Raw genomic sequence first — 22553 nt, 5'->3', positions numbered from 1 at the left:
ACTGTTCAGCAACCATCTACTACAACATGAAGCCGAGAGACAACGAAACCCTGCAAAACGTAGGGAGAAATAGATGCTGCTTTTAAAGGAATTTTGAAAATGTTAAGGAAAAGCCAAATTAAAGTCGATGAAAACACAACCTGCCGCCGTCGGTAGCCGGACACCCATTGTTCCTCCCAGCAGCGTAATAAACTTGTTTTTATCAACTTTCATTACCCTTTCCGTTATAATTTCTACATTTCTGTTAAATAAAGTGTTAATTTCCCCATATGCTGTTTGTTAGGTTTTGACTAACAAAACATTCAGTCACTGAGTCGCCTTATCGTCCTCGTTAGATAATCGGCACAATGTGTAAACAGCTCCTCAAGAGGTGCGCAAACCTTTAAAAAACAGTGCCGTTTATTCAATGGCCTCTTTCATGCATGTTAGGTTAATATGCAAAGAAGTACTGTGGAGGCTTCGCACAGCAGCCCAGGGGCGTAAGCGGTTTTGTTTTGTCATATGTAAGCTTAGGCTAATATGCTTCCAAGTACGATCAATTTTTCTCGAGTCATTTTCTGTCTCTGTATTCCTTTGTGCGCGCTTTTAACTAGGCCTAACCGGCGTAAACAAGGCGGCGAAAGCTTTAGCAACCTTTTTTACTTTTAACTTACGGTTTGTAGAAACGAAGAGCAAATCCTGTGAGCAAGAAATGAATTCAACACAGACATTCTTACGCAGTAAATCATTTCAAACTCGAGAATTCTCATCCTGCATTTTCGGGGTCCGTGCGTGCGCGCAGCCATCTAGGCCTAACCACCGTAAACACGGCCCAAGAAGCTTCAAAAAAAATTTTAAACGCTGAATTTACAATTCGTGCCAAGCTAAGCACACGTGAAACTAGCAGGTAGGTTCTCACGTAATGAAGCATGCACGAGCCGTGCTACCTTTTTCTGCGCCTGCGTGTAGACATCTGGGCCCGGTGTAAACACGCTCCAAAGGCTTCAGAAAACAATTTCTTTTAGATATACATTTTCTGCGAACGAAGAACACACCCCTTAAGCAACAAATGAAGCCTCAACACATATTCTTACCCAATGAAGCGTTCAGGCAGACTCGGGAATTCTCATCCTGCACATTTGTGCGTGCGTGTTGTCATCTGGGCCTAGCCACTATAAACATGGTCGAGAGAAGCTTTAATAAAAAAAGACATTTTGCTTCGTATTTACACATCGTGCAAGCAAAGAACACGTTCTGTAAGTAACAACGCGAGCCAAGACGGGATGTTCTTACGCAAGTGTTCCAGTGCTGCCGATTCGTGCTTCCTGCCCGTACCAGCATCCGTGTTTTACAAGATTAAAGAAACACGATTTGCATGATATAGCTTTGTAAAAGTGTTCCTTCAAGCGAATGGCCCAGTTTTTCGCGACGATTGTTTTCGTCTCGTTCCTAGAAATCACCATAAAAAATGGTTTCGCTTCGGCTCGCTTGTCGCCACGGTATGCGCTGTCGAAAATTTATCATGCCTCTGGACTTATATTGCACCGCTCATTTTACTTGGCTTATTCCCTGATTTTAGAGGCACTGGGTAGAGGATCTATCTGCGGTGTCTGCGTTGTTTGCCTTTCCGACGTAGATTGTTCAGGATTACAAGTAAACACGACGTACGACTCTCGGAAACAATGGAAACAGGCCCTTCAGCATTCTTGTTTCGGCAGTGGCGCGTTACGGTGCGTTGCATTACTTATTGATGCAACGAGAATCTTTCAGTAAACAATGTTAGTATTTTTTTCTTCGTTTCTTCCTTCTTCAAGTGTTAGATTTCTTTCGGGTACAACGCTGATTTCCGCATTAAACTGTACGCGAAAAGCCTAATTATTTCATTAGACAGACAATCACCGTCCGCAGAGCAAAGGACGGAGATCGCGCTTAATGTCAGAATAATCTTTGACTTTTATAGTATAGCTGAACATTTCTTTAGTCTACCGTCAGGATGTTTGTTAGAACGTTGATCCGTATTTTTGTAGATCTGCTCAGGGGCCGCACTTTTGAATTCTTGTGATAAAAATTACCTGCTTAGTGAGTTCAGGTAGTGTGGCGCCGAATGCGGGCACGTGAGAAACCAGGAACGATTGCTGCTCATCTTGTTAGATGATGATGATGATGATGATGATGATGATGATGATGATGATGATGATGATGATGATGATGATGATGATGATAAAGTCATTGGCACACACCCATTCTGCGGGATCGGCCAAGAGTCGGGCAGACTTTATGTGTTCAGGGAATCAATTTAGAAAAAAAATTCGGATGAATAAATTAATGCGAATGAAATACGATTCAGTAAACAGTCATTCTGATACAACATAAAATAAAGAAAATGTATATCAAGTCTGCTCGCTCGACATTCAGCGCATCTTCTTCCTCATGCGGCGGCCGATGGCTGTTGTGTATTCGTTGTTAGAGTCCATGATTTCTGGTGTTGAGTTCCACCAGGAGGGGAGCTGTTCCGGGCTTCAAAAGGCACCTTGTCCAAACATGAGCAATGAAGTAGACGACTGACCTTGTTCAGGAGGTCATGTGAGCCTCTTCTTGCTCGTCCGTTATGAAGTTGTCTTCAACAAAATTGAAAAGCCGTAAAAAATTTTTCAGCACACACATGCAAAAATTGTACAGTCTACTGGGTTGTCCAAGATAAACCGAACACAAAGTAAATGGAGAACGCAGGAACACGGGTCAAACTGGGCGAGTACCCTGGCCGTCAACATTTCCGGCAGTACCTGCAGACACCTGTAGAGACGATGGTCTTTCACTGACATTCACCCACTCGTATGATATCACCATAAAGTTCATGTGTCCACTTCATAGTCTACTTCCGTTGGGTTCAGTTTATCTTGGGCCGGCCAGTATGTGCAGTTACACGGTGTTGGCGATACCGCTTTTAAATAAAATGTGGGCAATATGTCTGGCAACGAATCCAGGGAGGCGCTTCTACTCCGAAGCAGCCATCAGTACGAATAAGTTGGCGTACTATGTTGGTGCGACAACTTGGTACTTGGACCTTGAGGCGGCGAACTGGTGAAGGTAACGGGTCTGTAGTTGTGAGGCTAGTGTCAACTACCCGGCTTGGGCACTGGGACCACCTTCTCCGTCTTCCAGTCACTGAGGAGCTCCGACCACTGTAATAATTGATTGAAAGTTTCCCACCGAGTCACACAGAAGCATGTTTTAGTGCGTTGTAAAAACTAACTGAGAATACAGTCAACCCTAAGTGAGGCTACCTTTAGATTGCGAACTACTCTTTACAATTACTAGTTGTTAGATTTATAGTTATTATAACATTAGTTTAGGTAGCATCGACGGTGGTAGCAGGTTTAGCGCTGCGTTTGGACTTTTTGTAATGTGTTATAACGATACTCGGGTGCAACACATTGACGCGATGCAGCCTGCTAGCCAACTGCTTCTATGCAGAACGAACAGCTCCCCGACTACTACCAGGCGTCTCAAAACGCACGCGTGTAGGGGGAGCACCACGAGTGCTGTTGCGCGCGTGACACTTCGATGGCGCTCGGCGGCGCTCAGTGAAACAATATAGCGTTAGCTTGACGTTTATTGTCCGTTCCGTTCTGGTCAATGCACGCACGTTAGTGCGCATGAGCAGGGCTCTCCCGCCAACAGCAGGCGGCTGAACGCTGTGCTAGCTCCACTACCGAGAGGATTGGGCGGAGCTTCGTCGGTGCACTGAGTTCGCTTCGACATCTTTCTTCTTTTTTTTTGCACTCAAACGCGCTCCGCGTCTCTGGAGACCCCCTAACACTTTTTGCGTGCGCGGCCTATATACAGTCGAGAGCGGGGCGACGTGACGGCGGCGTGAATACACCTCTAGCGTCCGTACAGTTGCTCTCTGTTCATATGATTTAAAAATTCTGCTATAAACTTTATAAGGTCAAGTACAAAGAAAATGACCAACACTACAGGGGCATGTAGACTCAGGAGGCTGTTCGAAGAAAAAAGAAGAGTGGGAAACGCCTCGCGCTTTGCGCACGCATTGCCCGTTCTCGAAGAAGAGGAAGATCAAGAAGAAGCGAACAACCATTCCAGAGCGATGAGTAACCCACAGCAGAAGAGTCACAGGCCCATCGGTGAGCGCAGACGGCGCCTACCTCTAGCGTCTGACGATGGGCGCAACTTGTCGTTGTTCTAATCTGCTTGTTGTCTACGTCCGAAGTCGGACCAGCGCAGGTCAAGATCACCAAGTGTAGAGAATATATGGCTTCAGGGCTGCGTTAGGATAATGAAGCGCCAAGAAATCCTCGATTAAATGCTGCCTTAGTGCTTCATTCCGCCCTAAGCCCTTCTTTCATAACGGAGCCTTCATTGCGGTATGCCGCCTTACGTCAGCTAATAAAGCAGCCTAGCTCAGCCGCACTTAGATTCCTTGGTGCTCCATTTCCGTAAGGCAGCCCCTATGCAGTCACATAGCTAGAGCCCACAGAATTTTCTGCGAAAATTGCTAGACGGAGCACTTAAACTACGCAAAGCAGGCAAGGATGGTGAGAATATGAGAAATAGCGTGCGTACGTTCAACGCTTTGGGTCGTTTAGCGTTCTGCGCATGCGTGTTTAAATTCCGTTGCTCCGCCAAGCCCGCTATTACGTTGGTTCTACAAATTCTCCGCCTGTTCTCCCTAACTTTTATCTATCATCCTATTTACCTCCCATCTGGACGGTTCCCGTTTGTAGAAGAGTAAGCGCTGCAGCTTCTGCAATGCATTTGCAAGGAGTCACAGACATTTACAGCTGTCAAGATGCTAATGTGGCAACGCCCTGGCAGCTCCAAAGAACATCGTGCACATGCAACGTGACTGAAAAGTCTAAACGAGTTTTTCGCGTCAATTTTCCTCTCTGCCACGCTCCTCCCGTCTTTAAACGCGCTCTAACTCCGCCCCCCCCCCGCCCCTTACTTGGCGTGCAAGACAGCAGCATCAGCAGTGAAAAAGTTAAAGGAAGAGGCAAAGAAAGCTTGCCTTTTCAAACTTTCGGATTCCGAACTTGAAATTTTGGTGTCAGTCGTCATCCAAGAGGACGGCTGATAGAAAAAGTACATGGACGCCCGTTGTTTTCGACAGCTCCGCTAAACTATAACAAGTTGTCCAGCTTTTGATAACGTTAGGTTAAATAGAAGCGTTCCATAGCAGCCATAGTCCCCACTCATTTCTCATCATCAGTAGAAGAAGCGTCAGGAGGCTATCCTATATGTCCACTTCAGGACGAAGCATTCTCCCAGCGATCTCCAATTACCCATGTCTTGTGCTAGCTGACTCCAACTTACGCCTGCAAATTCCGCAATTTCATGACAGAACCTAATTTACTGCTGTCCTAGACTGCGGTTCCGTTCCCTTGCCACCCATTTTGTAACTCTAATGGCCCACCAGCTATCTACCCTGCGCATTACGTGGCATGGTCAGCTGAATTTTTTTCTCTTAATATCAACCATGATATCAGCTATCCTCGTTTGATCTCTGATCCACACCGCTCTTTTCCTGTCTCTTAACGTTACGCCTAATATTTTTCGTCCTACGCATTTTCTTGGTCCCTAAATTGTTCTTGAGTTTTTTTTTTGTTAAACTCCAAGCTTCTGCCCCATGTTAGCATAGCAAAAATGCATTGATTGTACATCTTTCTTTTCACTGATAGTGGTAGCTTCCAGACAGGATCTTGCAATGTCTGCCACATGCACTGCAACCCATTTTAATAGCCCATCTTCATTCTTTTAAAGTTCCTTTTCATGTTACGGGTCCCCTGCGAGTAATTGACCTAGATAAACGTCAGGTTCTAAAGACTGACTAGCGAACATGAATTCTTGCTTCCTTATCAGGCTATTGATCAATACTTTTTTGTCTTCTGCATGATAATCTTTAACCCAATAACTCTCGCACTTTCTCGGTTAGGGCCCTGAAACATTTGTTGTAATTCATCTCCAGTACAATCGTCGAATGGTACAATGTCATCTGCAAACGGAAGGTTGCTCAGATATTTGCCATTGATCCCGACTCCTAAGCCCTTCCACTCTAATAGTTTGAAAAATTCTAAGCATGCTGTGTTCAGATAGCGCATGCGTGCGAGGCGGCCCGGCTCAGTGGAGCCCTGGACTAGGGGCCCATCCATGGCTGAAGAGGACCCAAGCTTCAAGAATGAAGACTTCGGCCTCGACCCGCTAAAACCTTAAAAAAGTCAATAAAGTTTTCCATTCTATTCCAAGCATGCTGTGAATATGATTTAAGAGATTGTGTCGCCTTGCCTGACCCCTTTCTCGATAGGCAATTTTCTTTTGTTGTGGAGACCCAAGGTAGCTGTGGAATCTTTGTAGATATTTTCTAAGATATTCAGGTACGCCTCCTGTACTCCTTCATTCAAAATGCCTTCGTGACTGCTGGTATCTCTACTGCATCAAATTCCTTTTCATAATCTATAAAAGCCGTTAATAGAGGTTGACTGTAATCCGCAGATTTCTCAATTACGTGACTGATGATATGGATGAGATCCATTGTAGAATGTTCCTTCCTGAAGTCAGTCTGTTCTTTTTGTTGATTTAAGTGTTGTACTGATTCCATTGATAATTATCTTGGTGAATACTTTATACAATACTAGAAGAAAGTTAATGGGCCTAAACTTCTTCAATCCTGTAACGTCTCCTTTGTATTGAATTGGTATAATGTTGGCATACTTCCAGCTCTCTGTTGCACATAAAGTGGTGAGCCATCGTGTATTAAGGGCCGCAAGCTTTTCAAGCATATCTCCTCCATCTTTGATTAAATTAATTGGTATTACATCTTCTCCTGCCGCTTTTCCCCGTCACATGCCTTGCAATGCCATTCAAACTTCATCGCTAGTTATATAAGGAACCTCTGTAACCTATTCATCTCTGCTTCGAATGAAGGTAGCGTGGCTGCTCTGGGTATACTGTACAGGTCAGTATCATATTATTCAGCTGCTTTTACTATAGCCACGAAATTGCTGAATAGATTAGCCTGCTTACCTTTCGCTGCATACATCTTGCATTGTTTTGTGCCAAGTTTTGCCGCTCATTTCATGCTCCTGGCGTTTATTGCTGCTTGCTCAATTTTCCCCACATTACAATTTCGAATATCCCTTACTACTTCTTGATCAGTTTTGACAGTTCAGCGAATTATAACTGATCACTTGAGTTACATTTTCATGCTTTGTCCTTTCTTTATTAGGTTCTTTGTTACTTGGGGCAGCTTACCTATTGGTTCAGAACTACTTCACTTTGGCCTAGTTGGTATTTACTGCATATCATATTGACCGCAAAAATGACGGGGACAGAGGGTGAGAACCGTGCTGTTTATGTGTTCTCTCCCTGTGTCCCCGTCTTTTTTGCGGTCAATATGATATGATGTACCTATTGGTTGCCTTGGTGTCTTACCTCCCACTTCAATTGCTGCTTCTGAAGTCAGCCTAGTTAACGTTTCTTTGATTACCTCTATGTTATCTTCAGCTTCCTGTTATAAAGTTGCATATTTGTTTGCGAGCACCAATCTGAATTCGTCTGCTTTTGCCCTTACAGCGTCTAGGTTAGCCAGTTTCACACTTTTTCACTTCGAATGAAGAGAAGACCTAGACTCCACTAACCTATGATCACTGCCATTTACCCTACCTAACAATTCTACATCCTGTACTGTGCTGGAATCGGCAGATTCCTTATGTATTGCCCCGCAATTAAAATACTTTACAGCGGTGACACAAGGACGTTTAAAATTTGGCAACAGAGTTCGCGGGGTCATAGGCAAAATGCGTCTGGGTAAAGAAGTAACGCTTGCACAATACTGAAAACACACTGACAAGTAAAAGTTCAGAAGTGGCATACAAAATTCATCAATATAGTCTCTGCACTCTACAAAAGATCATCGATAGAAGAGAACAGTTGCGTCAGACTGCGGGCGGCTAGGGAAAAGATTATGTAAATAAAGATTAAATGTACGGTACTTTTCTTCGTTTGGTAAGTCGCTGTCGGTGTTTCGAACCGGCTTGCTTTGACTGCGGTCGAACATGCAGAAGATCATAACACTAATTGTTGACGCCTTCTGGAGCGTTCTCATCTCTCAAAGCCCATCTTTAGCAAACGTCAACTTCGACGAGCTTCTACAAGCATGCTTCTGTGTCAGAAATGTCAAAGTGCTATTGCACGCCTATACATGCTTTGAGTGCGTGCAACAGGAGCTTTTTTGCCAGCCGGTCTTCTTTTTCTTTCTTTTTAACCGTTGGAGAACCTGTTACTGTTATTTCATTCTCCAACTATGAACTGTTTGGGCGAACCAGGACATGCTTATTCGAAACAAAGGGCCAGTTTGTTTCAATGACCTTTAAGATCGATCTCTCCGTTCGACTCTGCTGCTTGAGCGGCGCGGCGGCTGTGAGAAGCTGTGGCGTTATGCTGCTGATCCCGAGGTCTCTGGTTTGAATCCCTGCTGCGAGGCCATAGGTCAATAAAGTCATTATGAAGAAAGAATTCGTATGTTTACACTTAACTCCATTTTAAAGAATCCTATGTGGTCAAAAACTATCCGCAGACCTTCACTACGGCATCCACCAAAACCAGCACTGAAGTTTGGGACGCTAGATCCATAAGCCTAATTTACCTTTCTTAAGGCGAGACCCTTCGATCTGAATGTTCGAAAATAAGGTTGTGAGGTACAGAAAATATCATGTGACCCAAAGAAGGCCAGAAGCGAACCAAAGCATGTCCAGCCACGTATAATAGAATAATAATGATTAGGAAAGTTAATTATCGATAATTAATTTGATTAAGGTGTACTGGGGTGTATTGGGTAGATTAAGGTTATTAATGGGCATTAAGAAGGATTAAGGTGGATTATGGTTTGTTAATATGGAATAAAGTGGATGGAGGAGGATTAAGGTGGGTTGAGGTGGATATTTGATGTCGGTCACTCTGTCTGAGACAGAATGACCGACATCAAACAGACAAACGTACAGACAGATGGACGGACGGACAGTTGCTGAAATAGTCCAAGAATGTTAATCGCCTAACGCGCCGTGGTGGCGTAGTGGCATACGACTTTTAGCGGAAGTACTGTGGAGGGGCTTTGGCAATGCTAAGCCCGAAGTCGCACAACATAAGCTACAACAGAAAGGTTGGGCATAGTCAGGCGCAATGTATGGCCTAGGTGCCTAATAAGAAGACACACACTAGCACACATTTTCAATATTCAATGCTGAGACATAAAAAAAGCAAAAGTCGAGAAGTAACAAACAAGACGGAGCGCTCTGTTTTATCTCCTTCTTTTCATGCATTGTATTTTATTGCACCTAATTATACGTCCCAGCTTTCGAAAATCCGTCGGCTAGCCCAACAGTATTCATTAACAATATCCCAAAAGATTCGAGAGCAGCTCTATGCGTGCTTTCACTTCGCGATATATTGAGGTAAAGAATTGGAGAGAGGCACGTAACAGTGTCGGCAATCGTCGAATATCAGATCTTCGGGTCGAGTGTGTCGGTTTCTATACATGACTCGTCGAAGGTTACAGTGTAATCGTGGGTGCCGCGTCGCTTCCGGAAAGTGCTACACAATGCGTATCGCGCGTACAGTAAGATTACAAGACAATCGCAAACCATGACAATCGAAGCAATCGCCAACGAGACCAAGCCAAGCAAACCAAACACGCGGGAGTGAGAGCTGACCCGAGCAGACGATACTACAAAACGAGTGGTCCGGCTGAGACCAGATGCGAGTACGCATCGAGCAGGTTCGCATGACACCAGTTACCCGCGCGAACGTCACTGAATGGGCCGCTCTCATTGGTCTTCGCCGTTCGCGGCTCGCGTCTTTTCATCTCCCTCTCCACGTTCGCTTTTTCATCTTTCGCTCTGCTCGTTCGCTCGGTTACGCCGACTCTCGCAGCAGGAATGGGCGCCTAAGAGCTTCGCTCTAAAAACTCGTAGGTAACCAAATGCGACGCGTATAGACAAGGCTTTCAACCAATGAAGCAGCATCTTGTGCGCGACCTCAAATTTATGTGTGATGTACGCATGCACAGACCGCCCCTTCTGGCAGCAGAAGCTCCCCGGCTGGACGCCAGTGTTAAACGCCGGCAACGCGGCAATGCCTTTCCTGCTGGCCGGGTTCATCTTCGTGCCGATCGGTGTGGCCGTGTTCCTGACCACGAGTCGGGTGAGCGAGCGATTCGGACGAAACGCTTCTGTTTCGTGCCGCGCCCACTAGATGTCACGACAAGGCTGCAGTTCGGAGGGCCGAGGCTACAGACGTCCGAGCTTCACGCTTCCGAGTTCCTCACAACTTTTTAGTCATGCTGTGGAAAATCTGCGGACGTTTACGTGCTTCTGAAAAATCTGTATATTGCCTTTCGACACCCTGTCGACTTATGAGCGTCTACTTTTTTTCGAATAATATCAATAGCAGTCATCTAATGTCTGTAGCAAGCAATTTGTTTTATGGCGAGGCTGTCAACCTGTAGTTGCTCTGGATCTTTCGCGCCGTGTCCTTACAGAAAAAAATCCTTCAGCAATTAGAGAAGCCTATTGTGACTGAAGCGTAAAGTAGATACATACTTTGGTATTACGCATACAACATAGAGCGTAGAATTTGTTTCAATACAGAGCAAGCAAAAACAAGCACCTAAACCACATCATCATTGACAAGGCGCAACCTGATAACAATGCGAAGCATGTAGCGTTCCCCGCATACGTTTCACGGTAAAAATTACTGTTGCGCAAGCTGCCACGTCGACGACACCTTGGGACATGGGTAATGACGTCACTAGCCTTTCATATATAAAAGAACCAGCCTATAAATTGATTTCATTGTTGTTGCAGCACTTATATAGGCAACACATAGTTAGGACTCCCGAGGAGCAGCGTGAATGTGAGGAAATGGAAAGGGAGAACAAACGGCAATATGAGCAGCGGGGGCGTGCTGCCAAGATCACCCTTACTCCCATTACTACCATTATACCACATTAACTACCATTACTCTAAAGCAATAAAGCATTGCATATCCGCCTCAGCAGCTGTTGTCAACAGTTTCACTGGACAACCATTTTCAGTCATCTTATTTAAGGTAACTACATGGAACGGAAGGAAATAGGTTGCTTAACAACCTTCGTTTTTGTACAGTATACCGATCAGGACAAGTCATCAAGAAGGCAAGTAAGCCTGCAATAAGTCTTTAAACAATGCGTAGGCTAAATTTATTTGTGCGTATCAAAGCAATTTTATTGGTTGCTTTTGAAAATTAGGGCATCGGAAACATGCTAAGACAAGATGGAAGAAATTGGAGAAACGACGGTCTCGGTGTGCCACTTTAATGATGCTTTGCACACACTAGCGGATATTTTCCCCTCGTTGATACAACGTATCACGCGAGCTCTTTCAAGCAGCCGCGTAATGAGTGTATCCAGGCTCCAAGCGTCTTCGAGCAATCGCCTCACGCATGTTGCACACGGCGCGCTCCTCTTGGGCGCAGCTGCAGGAGTACCAGTTCGACTACACCGAGTGCCGGCAGGTGAACACCAATAAGACTTGCGCCTCGGTGATCGCCAAGGAGCCGACCAAGAGCTGCGTGTGCTACGAAATCATCACGCTCCCAGAAGACTTCCATGTGAGTGGCGACAGCTTGAACGTAAAGCCGAAACGAACGCGTGCTGTCATTCCGCGTGTCATCCGAGATGGCAACAAATCGCAATCGAGAAGTGTGAAACAAGTCCCGACAAGTTTCAACATTCCAATAATGTTAGAAGACGTTATAATAAGCTTCAATCACAATTTATTAATTCATAAGAGCTTCCAGGAAGTTTCAAGCCGGTTCCAATAAGTTCTACATAATTTTCAGCTTACCGTTGCTGGGCTGGTTTGTTCATACTTTCTTGTGGGGCAGCAAAGTTTGTCAGTAGTTTCAACAAGTATCAAGCTTCAGTAATTCTATGTGAAATAAAGAGAGATGAAGAACAAAATGAAGGAATGCTTTCAAGAGATTCCAACAAATTTCAAGCAGGTTAAAATAAGTTTCCAACGCGTCCCAACTAGTTCTCAACTGGTTCCAACAAGTCTCAAGCAGATTACTTTAAGTTTCAAACAAGTTTTCAAGTTAGTGTGATTGTACTATTCATTCGTGTCATCTTGCGGCGTGGAGTTTTCGACTGATTTTAGCAAGTATCAAGAAGGTTCTAATAAATTCTCTACAGGTTACAATGAGTCTGCAATAAGTTTCGACAGCTCGAGCAGGCATCTTGCCACAAGTCATTCCCGTACATTGCAGAAGGCGCAAGCAAGTATATGAAGACGGGGATCGAAGAAGCGCTCGTGCGCTTGCTGTTCCGCCGTTTCTCTCTGCATATATTACCTAAATTCATTTTCTCTTTTGTTTTGCCCAGCCTCATCCCCGTCACAATATTTTTAGACACGGGCACCCCGTCGTATTATGCCTACTGCTTAACATGACACCTCATTGACTTTCACGGCAGAAGGTGTAATCACCTACACATGTCCAACCGGTTCAAAATAACTACGAAGAAGGGTCTAGAAAAAAACAAATTCGGGTTCACGCTTATCGTATTGGAGCGAAGACAATTATTTCTGCGGTCGCGACGAGAACTCGCTCTATCGTAACAAGGAAACATCTCTCTCACGAAAAAAACTACTGCCGCTATGACAGACTCGCCTTTGTTATAACGCCAGCCTGACAGATTTTCGTACAAATACATATCGATGCATTAGCATTTTCTGTCGTGTGTACAGCTTTACGTTATGAAATACAACACAACAATTTGTCGCTACAATAGGAAGGTCTTTTTTTTTCGACTGCACTTTTTCGTAGAAGGGACCCATCGACTGGCAATAAGATGCTCATCAGCCTGGTGAAACGGTGGGAGTAAGTTAAACTGTGACTTGTCAAAAAAGTATGCGCAAATGCTGAGTACTTTCAAACCGCAAGACTGACGCATAAAAGTAATCTTGCTGGTTATGCCAACGAAATGCATCTCCTTTTATCACTCTTCGCAGTATTACACTGGTAGACGTACTTAGGCCCCTCGTTGTCCGTTTCCTGTGCTGCGCAGCAAACGGTGAACGTGTACTACGGCCTGACCAGCTACTACCAGAACTTCCGTTTCTACGTCCAGTCGCGGGACGAGAAGCAGCTGCTGGGTTTCCCACACAGCGTGCGCTACGTGTGCAAGCCGTACGACGTGGACCCCAAGACCGGCTACACCATCTTCCCCTGCGGCGCCATCGCGAACAGCCTCTTCAACGGTGAGAGGACAACCCTGGCCGAAAAGAAAGGGGCGATCGGCCCGGTTTTTTGAAAAGGCAACACTTCGCGCATTCAAAACGACGACGTTCTTTCGCGCGCTTTTCGTAGACACGTTCAAGCTCAGGTACAGAGCGGGATCCAACTACCGGGATGTCGAGATCTCCACCGAGAACATCTCCTGGCCCTCGGACCGCGAGCGGAAGTTCAGAAACCCGATAAGTAAGCCCTCCGGCTTTTTTCTTTCTTTTTTTTTTTGAAACGGCAACTTTTTTCACTTTTGCTGATGCAAGGACTCGTGCTTGAGGAGCGAGGAAACGCGATGCACTTACATGCGAAAAAGCCCACCGTCTCAACGTGGATTTGTGTGCGCACAACAAAGTAGCAGCAGATGCAAGGAAGTCTTGCATATTCTTCTGTTTCGTTGTTAACCCTAGCTCTACCACTGACAAGTGTAATCTTCGTGAGGCGTCATTTATTGTAAGCATCTGGTACACTTTTCATTTCCTGCGGTACAGAAAGGGTTAAATAGTTCGTTATCTCGATACATGAATACATAAAGATACACATGAACCTGAGGTGTGCTGTCCATTTCATTGTGGATATCGCGTGGTCGTAGAGCTTTTAATTGCGACATGCCCATGCTTCACGCTTCCATACATCGCAGGAGTCTCGTTTGAGAATAAGCGTGTTGTTCTAGGCTCCCTAATGAAGCGCAATGCAATGTCGATACACAGTCCTTTGAAGTGGTTTGCCGCGCACATGAAGGTACTTGTCGCACACGAACAAACTGGCCAATTGACAACTGCTTAATGTGGATTCCTAGCTTGCTTCTTGCTTCTGCAAGTTCGCAATACCACTCAATAGAATATTAAGAGCTCTTCTTGTAAAGGTGGCTATTTTGAGAGATTTGTAGTTTCCGATGTAGACAAAAATACTTGGCCATGGCCAAGCCGTCAAACGGGCAGCTTTGTACTGTCTGTAGCAACGATACGGGTAAACGTTCTGCGAGACATCTTTGTGGTTACTGTGTTGAGTGGAAAGTGTGCTGTTTCTTCGGGGTTATTTTTCGCGCAGGCTTTCTTAACAGTCCTCTGATGCCAGACGTCTAATGTAATGTATATTGTGCGTGGGCTGCACTCTTCTTGTTTGCCTTGTTTTCAGGCATAGAAAGTTGCGTCTAATATCTTTACGTTAGAGTAATTGTTTTTCATTTATTGCACCTCTTCACCAGCATGTCATTATTCATTGTGGCTATATATCCGTCATGTCCATTGCCATTGTGTCGGAGGAGCAGTCACCTCGTCTTGCTACTAATTCTAGTAAATGCCAATGAATGCTCCTTTCCCTTGACGTAAAGGAAAAATATAAAGGTATTGAATCGAATGGACCTTGGCTCGCTCCTGCCAGAGGAAATTTTCTTGACAGCCTGAACCTTCTGTGCGAGTTGTCGATGAAAAGGCAATAGAATAAACGTGGAAAATCTTGCGAAGTGTTTTTTTTTTCGAGGCTAAGGGCATCAATCGCTCCTTGTGCAGGCAGGAATCTGTCTGGCACGGTCAAGCCTCCAAACTGGCCGCTGCCCGTGGACCAGCTGCCCGGAGGCCTGCAGAACGAGGCGTTCATGGTGTGGATGCGTACGGCGGCGCTGCCATCGCTACGAAAGCTGTACGGTCGCATCGCCAGCACGGGCGAGTTCACTCGGGTGATGCCTCGAGGGGAGTACTACCTCGAGGTGCACTACCGTATCCTTTCGCTGATGTCTTCACTCGGAGCCAATGTGTTTCGCTTTGGCCGCAGCGTCTGGTAACGCAATGGTGGGGGTGAAAAACTTTTAGTGGTCGCACAAAGAGGGCAGGGAGTGTTTGTTAGGGGCGGCACCACGAAGGTGCCGCCCCTAACAAACACTAGGTGGAGTCCCTAGCACGGGACCCCAGTGGCGGTATAGCCGCCGCCTGAGCGCGCTCAACGAGGGCCTTTTGGACGCGTAGGTGGGAGCAGCCAAGCAGGGCAGCGTCCCAGTCCTCCCGGGTAGGGTTGGGTATAAGTGGGGTGGTAACGCGTAGGCGACTGGCCCTGGCACTACGGAGCCGGCTTTGCTTTACAGCGATTGTTCTTCACTCGCGTGCTTGTCAAAGAACTGTCGTTGTGTGCCCCATTAAATGTTCGATGCGTACGGAAGCGCCCCTGCCAGTTTATGTTGGGCCAAAGACGCAGGAATTAAGCGGCTCAATAGTCGCCCAACTCACCACTGTTCTTACTTTGCATTCATTCACCTCGTTCTGTAAAAACCTACCTCTCCGCACAATTACGCCCGCGACAAACATCGTCCTCGTGACATCTCTGTTTCGACGTCTAGCAGTGCGCATCTGTTTGAACTTCTTTTTGCATTTCCGTAATGTCTTAGGAACGGAGTAGTGCCTCAAACGCTGCATGACTGTAAAGCTGTGGGACTTCTGCTGTGCATAAACACCAAAATTTCGTTTCCAAGTACCAGGTCGTGGGATCAAATCCTGGCCACGGAGGCCGCGTTTCGACGGGGGCGAAAGCCAAAAAACGCCCTTGTACCGTGCATTGGGTGCACGTAAAAGATCTCCAAGTGAGGAAAAATTATCCCTAGTCCATTGCTGCGGCGTGCCTCCCAATCAGATCGTGGTTCTGAAACGCAAACCTCCAGAATTTAATTTTTGAAACGTTTCATGAGATCCCACTTTGCATATGATGATAATAAACATACCCGTACGCGTCGACTACAGTTATGTAGCTCACAGTAGTGGCAAACTGGCCGAGTACGTACTACTTCATGTTAATATAGTGTGTAAGGTACAGGAAGTGAAGAGTATACCCGTGTGGCGCCGGCGCACTGTTTTGTATGTTTGTTTTGTACCTGTCCTTTGTTTTTTCAGTAGATGCTCAGTACACTTAGAAAACTACGCTCTTAAAATTGAATAAGGGTGTACATCAGTCTATAACTCACACCTTTATACCTAAAACGGGTGTGAGGGTGCGAATTATAGACCTATTTGCACTTCTTTTTTACCTTTAAAGAAATTACTCTCTTAAAATTGAATAAGGGTGTACATCAGGTCTATAACTTCCGCCCTTACACCCAAAAGGGGTGTAAAGGTGTGAGTAATAGATTGATTTAAACTTTCTTTTTACTTTTAGGGGTGTAACTTATTTTACAGTGCAGCAGCCGGCGCGTGTATTCTGCAAGTGTCCCTTCTTCACATCGTCCCTCGTTCTAAGCGCCTTTTCGAAGAAAGTTTTGACGCATCTTATCAATTGCTTGAAGAAACGTTTGCTTCACAGAGATTCCAATATGTGCGTGGATCCGAATATACTTTTACTTCCCCGATTGCCTTAAATAAAGCCTCCGGGTAAAATATCCGGAGTTCGGTTCAATGATGATAACACCAGTGACGTTCAGTCTAAGCCACAACTCGATATTTTTTTTTCCGGCGATATGCTCTCGACGCTTTCCTGAACTCATCGGCTAGGGTACCCGGTGACCGTGTTTGGTGGCACCAAGCGGCTGATCCTGTCCAACGCGTCGTGGATGGGGTCGCGCAACCCCTTCATCGCGATCGCCTACGTCTGCGTCGGGTGCCTGTGCGTGGCGCTAGGCCTCGCGTTCATCGCCATCAACCGCCGATTCGGCAGCATGTGAGCAGCCGCGACGACGACGTCTCTTATCAATACTTCTTTTTGGGCGAGTTGGTGCATCTTGAGACATATGGGTATAACAGCGTGAACAGACGACCACAACAAAGGAGACACGTACATAGCATAGTGCAAACAGACGACCACAAGAAGGGAGACACGTACATAGCGCAAACAGATGACCACAAGAAGGGAGACACGTACACACAAGCGCTTGTGTGTACGTGTCTCCTTTCTTGTGGTCGTCTGTTTGCACTGGAATATGTTTCAAGATGTTTCTTATACGGGTGTCGCACGGCGCACGTTCGATGGCGATCGAGCCCGATTCGGATCGAAATTCTCGGAAGCACGATTGGCTCCTTTGCGCAGACTACAAGAGAGAGCCAATCGAAGTCGAGAATTACGTCCTTGATAGCGGGCTCCATCGCGATCGTAAGTGGCCGTTTGACACCGGTACTACGCTACGCATCGTTAAGCCACCGCTTCAGCGCATTGGAGCTTGCCGGACCCGTCATTAGATGGATACGGTTACTATAGCGGTTGTTTCACATAACTTGAGCGGAGGTGATAACGAAAAGCGGCAAACTTTAGTTGGGTGAAACCAACGACCTATTGTTTTCCTTCATGTGGCGCTCCTAAGAACGTTTGTTTATTATACCGCCTAATTAGTTAACTAATATGAATTACACAAAAATATTATTGAGGGTCAACTGTATTTCTTACGTTGCAGAAGGGGTTTCAGAACCAACCGACCCATTTTGTTTTGGTAACGTACATCATGTGTGTTGCTTTTTTTTCCTGGCATTTAAAGAAAGCCCGCGAAATGTAAAAAAGAAACGTCACTGTGCTCATGCGCTATCGTACTGTAGCGCTCTGAGCCGTGCCTCAAGCTAACGAAGGATTAAAAGAAAAAAGAACAAAATTAACCTGAGACATGGATTACAACCACCGGTATAAACGGCATCTTTGTTTTTTATTCCTTGGCTCAAGTTAAAGAAACCCCGGTATAACCCTGTCACGAACCAATACATACATTGGTTCGTGAAGCCTAGTGCGCGTCATATGTGCCTCCAAGATGTGTAGTCGCGCAAACTCTTACTTGCTATAGCAATGGCTGCTACCTCGAGCGAGTGCAGAGCTTGGCGATCTATGACCTGGTCCTCTGGTTCATGTTTGCCACCGCCGCCGCTTTGCAGCAAGTTCCCGATGCCCGAGATCTCGGACTTCTGCGAGAAACGGCACGTGTGGAGGGCGCGAAAGCCGTCGCTGCTGCCGCTGCCCCAGACCCGCTCAGGCAGCACGGCCGGACGGCCGCCGAGCAAGACGAGCGTCCGCTGACGACGGCGCCCTCGCCGGGTCCGCCCCCTGGTGCGTCGGCGATGCGGTACGTTGCCATGGAACCTCTGTGCCTGACACCGCGTAACTGTGCGCGTTTGTATAGCTCTAGCAATCACATATTGGACACTCGAGGCGCCCTCGGCGCCGCCGCGCTGTCCTGCTATCAACAAAGCATGCTCGACTCGAGCGTATAGGGTTGAGAGGCATCAAGAGACGCGCAGTGCTTTCGGTGGCAAAGGAACGAGCTGTCCGGCTACCTGCACCGTATTCTTAGGCCACTTGCAGGACTCGCGTCCACTTTAGTCAAATACTCCGCTCAGTTCATTGAGCAAATAACAAGCCCCTGCATTGACGATGACGAAGTGATGATCCCCTTTGGCGTAAACTCAATGTTTACGTGACTGCCTGTTGACTATGCGGTCGAGTGCTGCAGAAAATTTCTCGAGGCTGACTCCTCTTTGCACGAACGCACGCCATTCGAGACCCACGAAATTCGCCGCCTTCTAAAATTTTGCCTTGAGAATACTTACTTCGTCTTTAACAAGGAGTATTAGAAGCAAGTATTCGGCACAGAGATGGGAGCCTCTGTGTCCGTCGTTTGCGCCAACATTACTCTGGAGGATCTGGAAATTGCCGCCTTTTCTTCATTCGGGACGACTCCAAAACTCTTTCTAAGATGCATGGACGACTTCTTCTGCATTATCCCTCGCCGGCACTCAACAAATTTCCTGGAACCCCTAAATTCCTTCAAGCCGAGTATACAGTTCACGGCTGAAGAGGAAACCAATGGGCGAATTCCCTTCCTGGATGTCCTCGTAGAGAGGACTTCAAGCGGCTTGAGGAATAGGGTGTAAAGAAAGCCAACGCACACGGGAAAGTACCTGAGCTTCGACTCGGCGCACCCAATTGAGCAAAAGCGATCCGTCGCAGCAGCACTCTCTTCCCGGGCATTCCGCGTCTGCTCCAGCCCCACGAAACGTAAGCGAGAGCTACAGGTTGCGAAAAGGGACCTGTCGAAGAATGGTTACCCTCGACAACTGCTCAGAACGCAGTAGCGCAAATCAGCGAAGCCCCGCCGTGAAACGGCGAAAGAAACAGTGAAGCGCGCGGTGGTGCCCTACACAGTGGGAACAAGCGAAGCCCTTGCACGAATTTTTAAGGGCTACGGTGTTAAAATCGCCCACGTGCCTTCCCGAAAACTTGGCCAACAGTTGGTTCGCGCAAAAGACTCCTTGAAGCACACGGACTACCGGTGAGTGTTCTACAAGATACCATGCAAGGAGTGTGACGTGTCGTACATCGGCGAGAGCGGAAATTTTAAACGCCGCTTGAAACAACACAATGAAGTCTCCAAGGGCCACATAACCGCGAACGCCCTGGCGGAACATCACGAACTAACCGGACACAGCGCTGACTGGGACTTGACAGCCATCATCAGAAAGGAGAAACACTTATCTGCCAGTGTGCTTTTAGAATAATTTTACATTCAATCAACTAGACGGACGATAAACAGGACGCGGGGTAACCTTTCCGAGATATACACCCGCACGCTGCGCCACCTCGCCCATAAATAGCTGCGCGCCCATGCTTAGATCTTCATTTCGATCAAGGGACCCGTACGGGGCCTGAAACGTCGTTCTTTATTTTTCTTTTATTCTTGGCGAGTGCAAGTTTTCTTGGCGCCAATATGTTTCCTCGCCAGACGAGTTTTCGTCGAACACTTGACTATGTCCGCCCTTCATGAACGATAGTTCGGGCCTCGTCACACCCATCGGTGTGATTTTTTTCCTAACTATGCTGGCACCGCCATCCGACCACCGTCCTTATGGGTACGACCTGAACACATTGCCCCTTCCGCTACCGGAACGATGCAGCAACCGCAGTCAATTCGTTGGCCAGCAGCTTGGCCAGCTAGGCCGTTATCGCGGTTTACGTTCCCACAGCTCAATCTGCCTCTAGCGCTCCACTAGCGCTGTGTCCTGTCCCACTTTTTCTCGTTAGTCTTGTTCGCGCTAGTAACTACGTCACAGCAAGTGCAACCTGTCGGCCAGCATGACATTGCTTAGTGTCGCCGAATCGTAATACACGCTTGAATTTCACGTTAATCTCCGAAGCCGCGAAACGTGATACGGTGATGTGGCTGTGCAGAAATTAAGAAAGCACGTAACAGAACCTGAAGTGGTCAAGATGAGGCGCCCCACTAAGGCGCGCCTCATAAACAGATCGGAGTGTTAAGTAATTGGTAAAAATAATAACAATAATAAAATTTATTTCCCATCAAGACACGTCCACCATCAGCCCAATTTAAGTCATTGCCGGACGGAGGCTTCTCCCAGAGATTTCTAATTACCCCTGTCTTGCGCTGATCTCGTCAACCCACCTAATTTTCTGCAATTCTCGACTTCGTTCCTTTGCCACTCATTCCGTGACTCCCATGGTTCATCGGTTATCTGCCCCACGCATTACATGGCCTGCCAAGCTCCATATTTTTTTTCTCTTAATGTGAAATAGAAAAGTTCTGCAGGTGTTACACTCTCGTAACACAAGAAGGTCGAAGCCAGCTGTACATTATGTAACACATGAAGTTATGCAATCGGGGTTAGACTGTCAGACGCATTGGTAGCGCATTGAGTCATGCAATCCGGGCTGGACTTCTTTGCAAGACATAACGAGCCACTATGGGAAGTGCACGTGAGGCACTAAGGCGACGTCCTCACTATGGCGCAGCGGCACGCGCTTACTTCGCAGTGGCGTACTTGCATGCGCCGCCGTCTTCGCACGCCAGAGTAGAGTCCACGCTCCTCCATCGCTCGCCGCCGGCAACCGCCGCCGCAGCAGCTTCTCCGACTGTGACGTCAATGCGCAGAGCGTGCGCTCCCGCTTTTCTGCGCAACAGCGCCTGGCGCGACCAGGTGTCACTAAACCTAAAATTCGACAGACACTTCAGACTACTTACGCGTGGGAATGCGAAAGCATTATACCGTTTGTAGACATCTGAACGTCATCAACGCACTCAACTTTATGAACTCATGACGTGGCGCCACCTCCGCCGCAACGTCACGTGCGCCCAATGACGTACGCAGTGAGGGAGATGGCTGCGGTGGTGGCGTGTGCAATCGGGCGCGCACTAGGCACACCTTTATTGATCCAGAACCGTGCAGCAGTCGTGGCTACTGAGAAACGTGCTCGTTTCACACTCCAGAGGCCTGGCTTCGATTCCCATCCGGACCGAACTGCATTGGAATTCTTTTTTCGAAGCTACTAATTTACTTTGTTTACCAGAACCGCCTTGAGAAGGGTGACGTCAGTCCGAGTGTTCTCGATGTGTTTTACGGCGTCGGTAATTTTTCGTCACGGCGCTGTTTCACCAAGGTCACCGCAAACATAGGCACCTAAGGCTTTCCCGTCTTTGCATAGTCCTTAACTTGCTCTCGGCCTTCTTTGTTAACCTCCATATTTCTGTTGCATATTTTAGCAAGGATGAATGCAGTTATTGTGCACTTTTCTTTTCAAAGAAAATAGTAAGCTCCTCTGGCAGCCGTCATCATCTTCGCCGGCTGCCTATTATATACGGTGCTCCGGCGCCCGTGTTTCGTGCCTCGTGGTGCGAGCTGTGAAATTAGAAAAAGAAAGAGGGAAGGGAGGAGAATAAAAGAGGGCTTCTTCTGCTCCTGATATTGATCTGTACGGTTCTCAGGTCTTTCATTCGCCGACTCATTGTTGCAGTGGACCTAACCTTGGTCCCTGTATTCTCCCAGTCAGGATTTGGCAGTGTCTGCGTATGCACTTCAACTCATTTTTATTCTTCTGTAAATATTCTTCCCGTGATCAGTGGATCCTGTAAGTAATTCACCTAGATAAACGTACGCCTGCACTGGTTCTAAAGGTTGACTGACAATCACGAATTTCTTTTTCCTTGCCAAGCTATTGAACATTATATTTGTCTTTTGCACATTAATCTTCAACCCCACTCAAGCATTTTGTCAGTTAAGGTCTTTAATCATTCGTCCTGTTCTGCAACACGGGAGATCAGTTGTAACAACGTTACCTGCAAACCGAAGGTTGTTGAGATATTTGCCGTTTTCCACACCCCAAGCCTTCTTAGTCTACTAGCTTGAGTACTTCTAAGTAAGCAGTGAATAGCGTTAGAGAGATGGCGTCTCCTGGCCAGATCCATTTTTTGATAGGTGATTTTCCGCTTTTCTTGTGGCGAACTACGGTAAGTGTAGAATCTTTGTTGATATCACCCAATTTATTCGCGTATG

At 46.7% G+C, this 22553-nt stretch overlaps 1 protein-coding gene across 1 annotated transcript in view; it reads left to right on the top strand.

Moving 5' to 3' along the window:
- The first annotated feature begins 4058 nt into the window (after window positions 1–4058).
- The window catches only part of LOC142563828 (cell cycle control protein 50A-like), a 60238-nt gene continuing 41743 nt past the window's right edge, over window positions 4059–22553 (top strand). The window contains exons 1-8 of the mRNA XM_075674470.1: window positions 4059–4124; window positions 10061–10194; window positions 11506–11640; window positions 13097–13289; window positions 13399–13509; window positions 14826–15032; window positions 16788–16953; window positions 18147–18334. Of these exons, the coding sequence (XP_075530585.1) occupies window positions 4088–4124; window positions 10061–10194; window positions 11506–11640; window positions 13097–13289; window positions 13399–13509; window positions 14826–15032; window positions 16788–16953; window positions 18147–18288 (1125 nt within the window). The 5' untranslated portion in view covers window positions 4059–4087 and the 3' untranslated portion in view covers window positions 18289–18334. The remainder of the gene's footprint in view (window positions 4125–10060; window positions 10195–11505; window positions 11641–13096; window positions 13290–13398; window positions 13510–14825; window positions 15033–16787; window positions 16954–18146; window positions 18335–22553) is intronic.

The sequence above is a fragment of the Dermacentor variabilis genome, chromosome 11 (assembly GCF_050947875.1).
Source record: "Dermacentor variabilis isolate Ectoservices chromosome 11, ASM5094787v1, whole genome shotgun sequence".
NCBI lineage: Eukaryota > Metazoa > Arthropoda > Arachnida > Ixodida > Ixodidae > Dermacentor > Dermacentor variabilis.
The sequence above is the reverse complement of the archived record's forward strand: the minus strand, read 5'-3'. Positions and strand labels throughout refer to the sequence as shown.